Here is a 15,379-nt window from a genome sequence, read left to right as displayed (position 1 = left end):
TGGCAGTCAATGTGTTAACATGAATTTGGTAATCTGGAGTTCCCTCAAATCCTTTTCCACTTCCTTAAACCAATTGGTTTAAGTCTTTTTTTTTTTTTGTAAAAGAAGTCAAATATTTGTTTAATTAGTCTGTCGGGGTTCATTCAGAGTATGTGTCCATAGAAATCAATCCTCCTTTTCCTCTTGGTTTCCAAAAGTCTCTCAGACTTTGCGTAGAGGGCTTCATTTTTATAGGAATTTGGGACCCGTGATCTATCTCAAAATTTTCATCTCCTTGATTTCCAATTTCTCCATTTGCCCTTTCCTCCCCATGACTAGTGTCCTGCTGCATAGTGTGCTTCCGGCTTAATTACTGTGTTATAATGCCTTATTTTGGTGTTCCAAAACGGCTTTCATATTGTATGTATTTTTTGGTTTTCTGGAGAGCTAGTTCCATTTTGACCCTTCTTGCTTCCATTGCTGTCCCTTCAAGGTTGTTCCATTTCATCCATTTCCCTAGGTACTTGAAACTCCTAACCACCTCTATTTTTAGAGCTCCTACGTTAATTCTGTTAGGAGTATGTAGTATATTCATCTTAATCTTCGTATTTTCGTAAGAAATCTTAAATCCTATCTTCCCTGCCTGCTCTTGTAACTTGGCAAGTTCTTCTTGAGCTTCCTCCCATGTTTCCGCGAGTAGCGCCATGTCGTCAGCAAATTCGAAACACGTAATCATGATTCCTTTGCTTTTGGTTCCAAGTCTTATTCCCCCTCTCGTTCATGCATTCAATTACCTCTCAACTTTTTTGAGTGCACAGTTAGGCAGCAGGAGAGAGAGAGACCATCATCTTGTCAGACCCATGTTCTGATCGCAAAAGGTTCAGATAGTTCACCCATAAATCTGACTTTTGAGGATGTATTCTTGAGAGTCTCCTTGATGATGATTAGAGTTTTACCGTCCAAACTAAACTCCTCCAAAATAATGAACAATGGCCTTATGTCTATGGAATCGCAAGCTTTTTGGAAGTCTACAAAATTCACTATATACAGTTTCGTCCTCTGCTTCTGATATGCTAAAATGTTTCTGGCGTTTAAGATCTGTTCAGGGCAGGAGTTTCCTTTTCTAAACCCTGCTTGATACTCCCAAATTTGGCAGTCCAACTGAGATTCTGCTCTTTCTAGTAAAGCTCTGGACAATTTCTTGTAGGTCACATCCAACAGGGAAATCCCTCTATGGTTGTTGGGATAAGATTTAGGACCTTTTTTGTGAAGAGGGTGTATCAGGGCCATTTTCTATTCCTCTGGAATGATGCCTTTCTTCCATATCTCCTCAAAAAGTTTCTGGAGTAAGACAATTTCATTTTTGCTAGCCTACTACCATAATTCAGCTGTTATCTGATTTTCCCCTGATGCCTTGAAATTTTCCATATAATTTAGTATTGCTTGTATCTCACTTACAGGTGGGGGCTTAGAGTCTGAGTTGGGGATGTCTTCGGTCCACCATCGAACGCCATATTGAGTGTGGTTCCTCACAGTTTAGAAATGCCTTGAAGTATTGTGCTAGTATCTTACAGTTGCCCCTATTACTATACACCATGTTCCCTTTTTTGTCCTGAAGTTGGAGAGTTGGGGGGTCATATCTGTTTAGCTTCTATCTGAAGATCCGATAATAGCTTCTCATGTTGTTCTGTGCAAAGTCGTCATTTATTTTCCTGAGCAGTTGGTCTTCTTGCGTCTTCTTAACTTTCTTGATCTCCTTGGACACCATCTTTCTAGTTTCCACAAAGTGCTGCCGGGCACTCTTGTCCTTTTTGGGTTTGCCAGATGTGCCAAGCCTTCTTCCTCAGATGAAGTAGTCTATCACACTCATCTTTCCACCACATGTGCTTCTTCATCCTGGTAATGGGACCAAGCTTCTCTGCCTTCTCCATCTGCTTTCAGTCCTGATCTTCTAGGTCACTGGTTAACTTGCCCCATTCGTGTTTCTTCTCTTTTATTTTCTCTGGATCATATGTCTTTTGTGCAAGGTTTTTCCTATTCAAGTTACTCTGGGGGATGATCTTCAGTTTCACATTAGATAGGTAGTGGTCAGAGTCAAGTTTGGCCCCTGTGAGAACCCTAACATTTTGAATTTCCTTATGAAATTTTCGCTCTGTCACAACATGATGTAACTGAAATTCTCCCAGGAGAGAGTTAGGTGAAATTCATGTCTTCTGCTTTCTTGGCAGTTTCTTAAAGCTAGTTGTCTTCGGGACCAAACTGTGCCTCTGGCATAATTCAGTGAGCCTGATACCATTTTGGTTCATCCTGTTATGTGCCGCATATCTCTCCACTATATGCTTGAACCTTTTCTTCCTCCCCACTTGGGCATTGAAATCCCCAAGGATGATGACGTTAGGTTTTTCGGCGATCTTTTGGATCGTGTCATCTAGTTTGTCCCAGAATAGTTCCACCTTCTCCTTATTCTTTTTGTTGTCAATGTTTATAGGAGGGTGAACATTTACAACGGAGTATACTTTGTTGGTCAACTTAAACATGAGCATGGATAGCCTTTCGGAGGTAGGCTCAAAGCTTATAATAGAGCCTAATACTTTCTTTTCAATTATGAAACCTGTCCCAAGGTGAGGAACATTTTTCATAATTCTTGTCCCCCGTCTTCCCCTTAAGTATCCTGAATCCTCCCTATTCAAAGCTGTCCTCATCCAAGAACCTGGTCTCTTACACAGTTGTAGTAATTATTCTATTTTCATTTAATGTGTCTCTTAGCAACTTTTAATGCAAATTCACTTTTGAAAGTGGTGAAACTTAAAGACTCTAAGTAGTTTGATTTCCTGTATTTTATTTTGTTTTGAGGTTCCAAGATGCTCAGATTCATCTTTGCAGGACATTTTAGACTCCCAAGAATCTGAATGTCTGCTTGCAAACACGTGTGCGGTGGGTTGACCACCTGGGGCAATTAGTTTCACATCACACTTTTCCACGATCGATAATTTCTTTGAATTCTGAGGGTGACTTCTAGAGCCACCTTTTTTTATGACCGAGGTTGTTAACCCCAGAGGATTATTCATAGCCACCTCTTACATGGAGACAGACGGTGACCAAAGGCTGCCCAATTTGAGAACAGTCACTTTTGGATTTTGATTTAATTTTTAATTCATGGTTAACTCCACTAGGCTCTTCCACCCTCTCCACCATTGGGAATCAGATTCCTCTTCCACCATCAAGACCGTTGACCAAGTTTCACTCAGTAACCCTAGACAGGGGCTGTTACAGGGTGCTACCATCTGGAGCAAGATGGACCCAGGTTTTATTAACGAGGTTTCACTCCTCCCCCCTCCTCCATCCTCAACACTTGGGAGATGAGGCCCTGGGCTTGGGACCAGCATAGAGCGTAGATTATTACGTGAAATTTCTGGAGAACTATTGGTCATTGGTAACTTGCTGCCTAGATATCTGTGCACAGTCTTTTCTGGCCATCTTCAGGTATATACTGGTGAAAATACCAAGGCTCCTTTAGTAAAGGCCCCTCCGTTGCATATATGGTGTAATCTTGAAGCTGTTGCACAGATTTTACTTGAACATATGTGCTTCTGCTGTAAATCTGTCTGTTGCTCCACATACCTTTCACAGTGAAAGCTTGAGAGGATTTCAGGTGGTGTCTTGACCGGAAATCACCATTCCAAATGATCAGCTGCTCAAGCAGTTGTATTTCCTCTGATTCCTTTATGATAGAGATTCATTCGTGTATGGGCCACAAGTTTTCTTTCATGATAGTTCATTGAATGACCAACAGAAATACAGTGTTTGGCAATAGCAGATTTGTTGGCCTGGAGATGAGAATGTTGCTGTGGTGCTCTACAGTTGTGCGCTTGAAGGGGGGTGGGGTGGGGTGGGGGGGGGGGAGAGAGAGAGAGAGAGAGAGAGAGAGAGAGAGAGAGAGAGAGAGAGAGAGAGAGAGAGAGAGAGAGAGAGAGAGGGGGGGGCAGGGGGGGGGGGATGAGGATGGATTTGCAAAAAATAAGATAGGTTACACTAGGGTGGAATATTATAAACTTCGCTTTATGCATCACATAACTTTTCTTTGACCAAACCCAGAATTAGAAAGGAAGATTATAGTTAATTTCTTTAATTTACAGAACCAGGAAGCACTGGTTAACCATGTACAACAAGCATTAGATGAAGCTCTAAATTTGGCAGTTGTTGGAGATACTACAGGCCTGAAAAAGCATCAGGAAGAGGAAACATGTGGCAGTCCATTGCTGAGGAAAAAAGAACGAAGCACAGAGAAGTTGACAGATGACCAAATATATGAAGAATTGAGAAGACTATGTCACCCTGGTGATCCATGTAGAAGATTTGATCGAAGCAAGGAACTAGGAGCAGGGTAAGAAACTAAATGTTTATGTATATGCCATACTTTTTACTTTGTATTTATCTACTTGCATTTTATCGGTTTCAGTATGTTTTGAAGTAAATGTTGACATACATCTAACAAATATTGATGTTCAGATTCTTCTGGGTTAATGTTCACAATAAGTATGGCAGAAATTTTATATTAGAAAATTTCTTTCCTTTGAACAACAGTGTATACAGCAGTTTATGGAAAAAATGTTCTAAATTTTCAATTTCATATTGTCATGTTTTTTTTTTTACTAGTTTCAGAACTGTAATTGTGTCTTGACAGTACGAATTGAAATGTATGGAAATTGTCATTTTGTAACATGTGGGTGTGAAATATGGGAAGAAATTCACAGAAAAGCTGTGCTCAAATGTCACAGCAAAATGCCAAAAAGATGTACAACGATAGATATCTAAGAATTTATGAGATGGTGTCAAGCGATGTGCTTCTATTACCCCTACCCACACCAACACCGTATTAGCACCAGATAAGATACTGTGTTGTTATGTGCTTTTATCCCTCCCTCTCTTGTCATCTTTTGTTTTTCAGTATTTTTGTGAGGGAATCTAGTGACAGTTCTGGCTGTAGTCCTACCTTTCCATCTTATTTTTCAATGGGGCAAACTACTTTTCTTTCTTATCGTGAGTGAGAAATTTGTTCACTTCCTATGTTACATTACAGCCTTAAGAGTCCATTGGTTAAATCTAATGTGCAGTTATGCCATTTTATAGTGGTTATGTAGTTTGTTCATGTTTCTCTGGAACAGTAGCAGTATGTAACACAATTTTTCTGTTCACAGTGCTTCTGGTACTGTTTTCATTGCCTACGATACAGAAACAAAGAAGAAAATTGCAGTCAAAGACATTGATTTATCTAAACAACCCAGAAAAGAACTTATTCTGAATGAAATCAAAGTTATGAAAGAGTTTAATCATGAAAATCTCGTTAATTTTCTAGATGCATATCTTGTTAGGAATGATCATTTGTGGGTGAGTATTGCATTTATAACATATATTGGAAATCCTGTTATGATGATAAAAATAGAATAGCACTTATTGTTTTAATACTGATAGAAAAAAGATGTAACACATCACTAATTCTGAATGATGGGGAAAATTATGGCTGATGTGCGGGTTTCTGGGATTAATTTTGGTGCAGTTATTATAGGGTCAATAAATTCTAACTGTTGTCCAGTGTAAGTTCTGTTTCTCCTACTGCATAATTAGTAGCCAAACTTAGTTTTTTTATTGTTCTGTGGGTGGATCATACTGTGAAACTTGTAATAATTTATTTATTTATTTCATCCAAGGATCATCTCACGATGATACAGGAGTTGTCATGGTAATACACTGTAGCTCAGAATATAGATACACACAGTATACTTAACTATGCTCTATAAGGATAGGACAGATGGTTGGCCATTGTCTCAATGAAAGGAACCATCCCTGCATTTGTCTGATACTGTGTAGGAAAACCACCGAAAACTCAAATCAGGTAGGCCGAACAAAACTAACTCCATCATCCTGAATACCCAAATACGAGGTCAGTGCTTTATCAACTGCACCACGTCATTCAGTTGGTCCCTGTTATAAAGTGTTCTTTGATTTACACATATCTTCTGATAACTAATAATATGAAAAAATAGTTTTGCTCTTAATTCTTGCACGCACCAGAGATGCCCGCTGATGAAGTCTGGGTCATGAAGGTACTGCTATGCCACTTGCGATAACTCCAGGCTGTTTGAATATCCAATTGCTGGGCCACCACCAAATCCTTCATGTTTTCTTTCTTCCTTCCCTCTTTTCACCTTGGGGGGAAAAACTCACGGTAATGTGACTGTAAAGATTTATTTGGGTGTGTGTTTGTTCCCCCCCCCCCCCCCCCCCCCCCCTGTATTCCCTTCATATCATACTTTATATTTCAACAAAGCTGGGCAAGATGGGGTGATACACTATACTTGTATTAGAGGATGGCAGTTGAAATTGTGGTCCAACCATCTATATTTAAGTTCTCACTGGTTTTCCTAATTTTGTTTAGGCAAGTATTGGGATGTCCTTTGAAAAGGACATTTCAGATTTTCTTTCCTATCCTTTCTTAATCCGATATTGTGTTCAGTCTCTAATGACCACTATCATTGTTGGGATATTAAATTTGATCGTCCTTATCTTCCCTGAAATTACTGTGCACTAACATTTGCACTGTGTGTTAACACTTCAGAGACCGGTGTTATGAGGACAGTCAGCTTCTACACTGGTGTCCAAAATGAAAGCAGTAAACTACTATTTCCCTGCCCTGTGTCTAATTCCTGATATAAGCATAGAAACTGTCATCCACAGTTGATGTGTAAACAGTGACAGAGGGTGCAGTATGGCATAGAGAAAATGCCCACAGACACTTTGCAGTGGAAGGCCATAGGAAGAATGGAAGGAGGGGGTCACAAACAGATGTGGCTTGATAGCTTAATGTGAATCGTTCTGTTGTTTCTCAGATGAGGCGACAGTTTATAGAGACTGAAACTGTATTCCAGAGACAAGGACAGGGCCGATCCCGTGTGACATCAAAACAAGTGGACTATTATATTGCTGTAAGGGCATGATGGTATCGCCTTAGTACTGCACTGCAACTGGTATCTGACCTCGGAGCATCCTCTGGATGTGTTGTATTGAGGCAAATGGTGTACAGAAGGGCTCCACATAGTGGCCTTTGTTGGTGACCTGTTGTCTGTTTACCTCTGGCATCTTCACAGGAGGGAACGTCTAGATCGGGACTGTCAACATGCGACCTGGATGGTCGAACGGTGGGCAAATCTTCTTCTCAAAGGTGAGTCCAGATTTGATCTGATTCACATCTGGAGGGCATGTGGAACAAGATTTTAGGACCCAAACATTGTGGAAAGAGACAGATATCGAGGTGGTCCCTAATGATGTGGGCAGGGATTATGTTGGCCACTCGAACACCTCTTCATGAAATTGTATGAGCTAATCAGCAAGATTTAACTGCTGTCACGTTCTGTCAGGAGATCGTGGGATCTCATGCGCGGTTGTTGAGAGATGCTGTGGGCCCAGTCTTTGTACTGGTGGACGATAATGCTCGACCTCATAGAGCAAGTGTGGCTGATGTTTTCTGGAAAATGTTCCACGCATGGTGTGGCCTGCTCGCTCTTCTGATTTTAATCTTGTGGAGCATGTGTGCACACTGGACTCGCATTCGGGAGGTCGACGGTTTAGTCTCTCATCCAGCCATCCTGATTTAGGTTTTTGGTGATTTCCCTAAATCGCTCCAGGCAAATGCCGGGATGGTTCCTTTGAAAGGGCACGGCCGACTTCCTTCCCTAATCCGATGAGACTGATGACCTCGCTGTCTGGTCTCCAGCCCCAAACAATCCAATCCAGAGCTTGTGTGGGATGCATTAGAGGGGCAGGTTGCATCTTATCAGGCATCAATCAACCACTCCCCAAGACTTTAAGAGCAGCTCTGCAAGAAGAATGGGTGTTATTGTCTCAACATGAGATTGATGACATTGTTCACAGCACATCCCATTGTTGTCATGCCTGTATTGGTGTCAGAGGTGGTCACACACCATACTGAGCACACTAACCAGTTGTCAGAATATGTGTGCAAATCCGTTAAGTTGGAAAAAAATGAAGATAATGTTGGGTGATCTGGGTGTTCAAACCATTCACTCAAATTGTCCAGAATGTTCTAAAAACCAATCGTGAGAACAGTTGTGGCCTGGTTACATGGCACATTATCATTAAAATTCCATCATTCTTTGAGAATATGAAGTTCATGAATGGCTACAAATGGTGTTCAAATAGCTGAACATAACAATTTCCAGGCAATGAGCAGTTCTATTGGACCAGAGGAACCAATCCATTCCATGTAAGCACAACCCACACCATTATGGAGTCACCTCCAGCTTGCACAGTGCCTTGTTAGCAACTTAAGTCCATAACTTTGTGAGATTTGCATAGGGACAATCGGATATGGTCACGAGCCCAAGAGAGGTACTGCAGGTATTGTTGTGCTGTTAGCAAAGGCACTCGCATCAGTCATCTGCTGCCATAGCCCATTAATGCCAAATTTCACTCCACTGTCCTAACAGGTATGTTTGCTGTACACCCCACATTGATTTCTGCTGTTATTTTATGCAGTGTTGCATGTCTGTTAGCACTGTTTCCATAAGTGAAGATTGTTAAAAGGATGGTGACTATGAGTGCAGAGCTCCTGCAGACAAAATATGGTGAATGTCCCCATCTGTCACTAGATAATTGAAAAATATTGGTTCACGAATGAGTTTGAAGGATGAAGATATGTATACATTTAGTGGAAATTTGTTTGAAACTGAAATAAAAGGGCCTGTCTACAATTTTTTTCTAGTATCTCCTGTGTTATATTTCTTGGGATAAATCTGTGCATTTTAATGTGATTAACAAAATTTCTTACAGTAAGGTTGTATTTTATCTTGTTACAGACACATTATTTGCCCATTATCATTGTGAAAGTAAAACTATTTGGTGGATGAGGTTGAGGGAAAAGGGGGGGAGGGGTAGACTGAAATGGAAGAAGACATTTATTGACTGTGTAATCTGGCATACAAATACTAACTGGCAGAACAAAATAAAAAATCAAGATTACAAACTGAAAGCATTTTTCAGCACACAAAATAACATGAAAGTGTGAGGCATAATTTGGACTAAGAGTGATAGGGATGTTAGATAGAAACATAATACATAAAGATTTGAGGATGTAAGTATAATATGAGTGGTAGGAGTTTTTGTCAGCATTGAAATGAAGGAGAAAAAGTTCCTCCATGCCACTTGTTACTCAGCCATACTTTACCAACTATCATCATTGATATATGATTGTTATTTTGATGCCCATGTCTGTAAAAAAGATTTAATAGTTAAAAAAAGAAAAATAGTTAAATGTAATATGTTACCTTCTGTATTAATGTTTTGTTTTCAGTATCTACATCAGTACAACAGATTGTTGGCATAGTTTAGCTTGTTACCTGTTAGTTAAATATTTTGACTTGGACTCAACACTGATGTGTGAGCGAAGCTTACACAGTCACAGAAAATATTATTGCTAATTCACCTCTGTTATTGCTGTGTATATTTCAAGTGTAAAATTAAGCACAAAAAAGAAATATTGTGAAGTTACTATATGTGTGTGAGTTGAAAATCTTTTAATAGTCAAATTAAGTTTTATTATGGAATTTTAATTTCCTGATTTGATGGTAGATTTTACACAGAAAATAATCTATGTAAAGTGGTATTTTAGTTTTAGTACTTGCTGATACTGAAATTCAGAATTTTGTTATAAAATTTCACTTTCTCTTGCTTTTTTGTGGATGCAGCTTATTCTCACCAGAGTGGGGAATCTATAAGGTAAATTTCTGTATTGTTCCTACAGCTTTTTCATTGCTTTCTGGTGTGTTTCTCACCTACTAATGCATGATTTAATCTGTTCTAAATCAAAGTACATAAAAAGTAACATCTGAAACTTATTTGATAAATTTTTTAAAAGTAGTGTTTTCTCCAAAACCTGTGATTTCTCACCTGCTGGAAAATTTCTTCATTTTACAATGAATTTTAATATTATAATATTAATTGCCCCCCCCATGAACCATGGACCTTGCCGTTGGTGGGGAGGCTTGCGTGCCTCAGCGATACAGATGGCCGTACCGTAGGTGCAACCACAACGGAGGGGTATCTGTTGAGAGGCCAGACAAACGTGTGGTTCCTGAAGAGGGGCAGCAGCCTTTTCAGTAGTTGCAGGGGCAACAGTCTGGATGATTGACTGATCTGGCCTTGCAACATTAACCAAAACGGCGTTGCTGTGCTGGTACTGCGAACGGCTGAAAGCAAGGGGAAACTACAGCCGTAATTTTTCCCGAGGACATGCAGCTTTACTGTATGATTAAATGATGATGGCATTCTCTTGGGTAAAATATTCCGGAGGTAAAATAGTCCCCCATTCGGATCTCCGGGCGGGGACTACTCAGGAGGATGTCGTTATCAGGAGAAAGAAAACTGGCGTTCTACGGATCGGAGCGTGGAATGTCAGATCCCTTAATCGGGCAGGTAGGTTAGAAAATTTAAAAAGGGAAATGGATAGGTTAAAGTTAGATATAGTGGGAATTAGTGAAGTTCGGTGGCAGGAGGAACAAGACTTCTGGTCAGGTGATTACAGGGTTATAAACACAAAATCAAATAGGGGTAATGCAGGAGTAGGTTTAATAATGAATAGGAAAATAGGAATGCGGGTAAGCTACTACAAACAGCATAGTGAACGCATTATTGTGGCCAAGATAGATACGAAGCCCACACCTACTACAGTAGTACAAGTTTATATGGCAACTAGCTCTGCAGATGACGAAGAAATTGAAGAAATGTACGATGAAATAAAAGAAATTATTCAGATAGTGAAGGGAGACGAAAATTTAATAGTAATGGGTGACTGGAATTCGAGTGTAGGAAAAGGGAGAGAAGGAAACATAGTAGGTGAATATGGATTGGGGCTAAGAAATGAAAGAGGAAGCCGCCTAGTAGAATTTTGTACAGAGCACAACTTAGTCATAGGTAACACTTGGTTTAAGAATCATGAAAGAAGGTTGTATACGTGGAAGAACCCTGGAGATACTAAAAGGTATCAGATAGATTATATAATGGTAAGACAGAGATTTAGGAACCAGGTTTTAAGTTGTAAGACATTTCCAGGGGCAGATGTGGACTCTGACCACAATCTATTGGTTATGACCTGTAGATTAAAACTGAAGAAACTGCAAAAATGTGGGAAATTAAGGAGATGGGACCTGGATAAACTGAAAGAACCAGAGGTTGTACAGAGTTTCAGGGAGAGCATAAGGGAACAATTGATAGGAATAGGCAAAAGAAATACAGTAGAAGAAGAATGGGTAGCTCTGAGGGATGAAGTAGTGAAGGCAGCAGAGGATAAAGTAGGTAAAAAGACGATGGCTGCTAGAAATCCTTGGGTAACAGAAGAAATATTGAATTTAATTGATGAAAGGAGAAAATATAAAAATGCAGTAAATGAAGCAGGCAAAAAGGAATACAAACGTCTCAAAAAAGAGATCGACAGGAAGTGCAAAAAGGCTAAGCAGGGATGGCTAGAGGACAAATGTAAGGATGTAGCAGCTTATCTCACTAGGGGTAAGATAGATACTGCCTACAGGAAAATTAAAGAGACCTTTGGAGAGAAGAGAACCACGTGTATGAATATCAAGAGCTCAGATGGCAACCCAGTTCTAAGCAAAGAAGGGAAGGCAGAAAGGTGGAAGGAGTATATAGAAGGTTTATACAAGGGTGATGTACTTGAGGACAATATTATGGAAATTGAAGAGGATGTAGATGAAGACGAAATGGGTGATACGATATTGCGTGAAGAGTTTGACAGAGCACTGAAAGACCTGAGTCGGAACAAGGCCCCCGGAGTGGACAACATTCCATTAGAACTACTGACGGCCTTGGGAGAGCCAGTCATGACGAAACTCTACCAGCTGGTGAGCAAGATGTATGAGACAGGCCAAATACCCTCAGACTTCAAGAAGAATATAATAATTCCAATCCTAAAGAAAGCAGGTGCTGACAGATGTGAAAATTACCGAACTATCAGTTTAATAAGTCACAGCTGCAAAATACTAACGCGAATTCTTTACAGACGAATGGAAAAACTGATAGATGCGGACCTCGGGGAGGATCAGTTTGGATTCCGTAGAAATGTTGGAACACGTGAGGCAATACTGACCTTACGACTTACCTTAGAAGAAAGATTAAGAAAAGGCAAACCTACGTTTCTAGCATTTGTAGACTTAGAGAAAGCTTTTGACAATGTTGACTGGAATACTCTCTTTCAAATTCTAAAGGTGGCAGGGGTAAAATACAGGGAGCGAAAGGCTATTTACAATTTGTACAGAAACCAGATGGCAGTCATAAGAGTCGAGGGGCATGAAAGGGAAGCAGTGGTTGGGAAAGGAGTGAGACAGGGTTGTAGCCTCTCCCCGATGTTATTCAATCTGTATATTGAGCAAGCAGTAAAGGAAACAAAAGAAAAATTTGGAGTAGGTATTAAAATTCATGGAGACGAAGTAAAAACTTTGAGGTTCGCCGATGACATTGTAATTCTGTCAGAGACGGCAAAGGACTTGGAAGAGCAGTTGAACGGAATGGACAGTGTCTTGAAAGGAGGATATAAGATGAACATCAACAAAAGCAAAACGAGGATAATGGAATGTAGTCCAATTAAATCGGGTGATGCTGAGGGAATTAGATTAGGAAATGAGACACTTAAAGTAGTAAAGGAGTTTTGCTATTTAGGAAGTAAAATAACTGATGATGGTCGAAGTAGAGAGGATATAAAATGTAGACTGGCAATGGCAAGGAAAGCGTTTCTGAAGAAGAGAAATTTGTTAACATCGAATATAGATTTAAGTGTCAGGAAGTCATTTCTGAAAATATTTGTTTGGAGTGTAGCCATGTATGGAAGTGAAACATGGACGATAACTAGTTTGGACAAGAAGAGAATAGAAGCTTTCGAAATGTGGTGCTACAGAAGAATACTGAAGATAAGGTGGATAGATCACGTAACTAATGAGGAGGTATTGAATAGGATTGGGGAGAAGAGAAGTTTATGGCACAACTTGACTAGAAGAAGGGATCGGTTGGTAGGACATGTTTTGAGGCATCAAGGGATCACAAATTTAGCATTGGAGGGCAGTGTGGAGGGTAAAAATCGTAGAGGGAGACCGAGAGATGAGTACACTAAGCAGATTCAGAAGGATGTAGGTTGCAGTAGGTACTGGGAGATGAAGAAGCTTGCACAGGATAGAGTAGCATGGAGAGCTGCATCAAACCAGTCTCAGGACTGAAGACCACAACAACAACAATATTAATTGAAGCGTGTGATGATATGGTTAATCTCCACTTGGTACAAGGTGTGCTACTGTAACAGTGAAACTGTTTCGTTGTTAAACTGGCCTTGTCTGTAATCATCATATTCTTGGCATGTGCCCTGTCTTATTACAACAACTTATTTTGGTGTGTGTGTGTGTGTGTGTGTGTGTGTGTGTGTGTGTGTGTGTGTGTGTGTGTGTGTTTTACGAAGGTTAACAGGAAAGCTTCCAAGTAATACTTTAATTTTAAAGGTGTGTTTTCTTTCTTTTTCTTTAGTAGGTTTTTCTTCTTTCGTATATTTTCCACCACTACAACTCTGTACCTACATGTCCTTTGATCTAATTTTCCAGTATTTCAATAGTGTTGAACATACTCATCTCATCCTTGTGAACTTTGAATGTCCTTTTAGCTGGGTATCATTGTTCTTTTAACTTATTATGGAAGTAAATGATCGATGCGAAATCTTGTGAAATGAGAAAGCTAGACTTCAGGAAGGATGCCTCACATGTATCAGCCATTTATTTAATTCTCTATACCACTTAAATTGAAACTACAAATACTGTAACCAGTCACATTTATTTTGCTCCTCACTATGTGTTTTGAAGGATTACACCTCTAGTATCAGGTGCATTTGTGTAAATTAATATGACATAGGCAAATTGTATGTACAAAATTTCTGGGCAAGTTGTGAGACTGTCTGATAGTATAAGGGGGAAAAATATAAGTAAATGGTTCAAAGTTACATGGATGCTTTGATGGCATAGGTAACCTTTCAGTGCTTACTGATCGCTTTTTTTAGTCATATTTACATTACACACACTTTCTATAAAATGAACTAAGCAAAGATTGTATATTAGGAGCTAACAAGTGTAAAAAATGTATGTAATAACTATGCTGCAAACAGAGGTGAATTTTATATAACTTCCTTTGCATTCACTTATTATTATTATTGTTGTGTGTGTGTGTGTGTGTGTGTGTTTTGGGGAGGGATAATGCATGCACATTATTTAAATATTGATGTGACAATATTAATAATTTTAGGTGATCATGGAGTTACTTGATGGTGGTCCTCTTACTGATGTAGTAACAGAGACTGTTATGAAAGAAGGTCAGATAGCAGCCGTTTGCAGGGAAGTTCTTAAGGCTGTAAGCTTTCTTCATGGGAAGGTGAGTGTTTGACATTACACCCAAATTTTTAAGTGCAGTAAGCTGACTGTCTTGTTGAGGTTTTCAGTCCAGAGACTGGTTGTATGCAGCTCTCCATGCTACTCTATCCTGTGCAAGCTTCATCATCTCCGAGTAACTACTGCAGCCTACATCCTTCTGAATCTGCTTAGTGTATTCATCATCTCTTGGTCTCCCTCTATGATTTTTACACTCCATACATCCCTCCAGTAATTGGTGATCCCTTGATGCTTCCGAATGTGCCCTACCAACCTATCCATTATTCTAGTCAAGTTGTGCCACAAATTCCTCTTCTACCCACTTCTACTCAGTAGTCACGTGATCTACCCATCTAATCTTCAGCATTCTTCTGTAGCACCACATTTTGAAAGCTTCTGTTCTCTTCTTATCTAAACTATTTATTGTCCATGTTTCACATCCATACATGGCTACACCCCAGACAAACATCCATACATGGCTACACCCCAGACAAACATCCATACATGGCTACACCCCAGACAAACATCCATACATGGCTACACCTCAGACAAACATCCATACATGGCTACACCCCAGACAAATACTTTCAAAAAGGACTTCCTGACACTTAAATCTATACTCGATGCTAACAATTTTCTCTTCTTCAGAAACACTTTCCTTGTCATATCCAGTCTACATTTTATATACTCTTTCCTTCAACCATCATCAGTTATTTTGCTCCCCAAATAGCAAAACTCAAGCACTACTTTAAGTGTCTCATTTCCTAATCTAACTCCCTCAGCATCACCTGGTTTAATTCAATTACATTCCATTATCCTTGTTTTACTCTTGTTGATGATCATCTTTCATCTTCCTTTTAAGACACTGTCCACTCTGTTCAACTGCTCTCCCAACTCCTTTGCTGTCTCCGACAGAATTA

The 15,379-nt window shown here is 39.7% G+C and overlaps 1 protein-coding gene across 4 annotated transcripts in view; it reads left to right on the top strand.

Moving 5' to 3' along the window:
* The window catches only part of LOC126298317 (serine/threonine-protein kinase Pak), a 114,004-nt gene that overhangs the window by 68,053 nt on the left and 30,572 nt on the right, over nt 1–15,379 (top strand). For all 4 annotated transcript variants that reach the window (XM_049989616.1, XM_049989614.1, XM_049989615.1 and 1 more), the window contains exons 5-7: nt 4,116–4,363; nt 5,178–5,367; nt 14,338–14,463. In XM_049989616.1, coding sequence (XP_049845573.1) covers nt 4,116–4,363; nt 5,178–5,367; nt 14,338–14,463 — 564 coding nt within the window. The remainder of the gene's footprint in view (nt 1–4,115; nt 4,364–5,177; nt 5,368–14,337; nt 14,464–15,379) is intronic.

Source organism: Schistocerca gregaria, chromosome X (assembly GCF_023897955.1).
Source record: "Schistocerca gregaria isolate iqSchGreg1 chromosome X, iqSchGreg1.2, whole genome shotgun sequence".
Lineage (NCBI taxonomy): Eukaryota > Metazoa > Arthropoda > Insecta > Orthoptera > Acrididae > Schistocerca > Schistocerca gregaria.
Note: the sequence above shows the minus strand (reverse complement) of the source record. Positions and strands in the feature narration are given on the sequence as shown.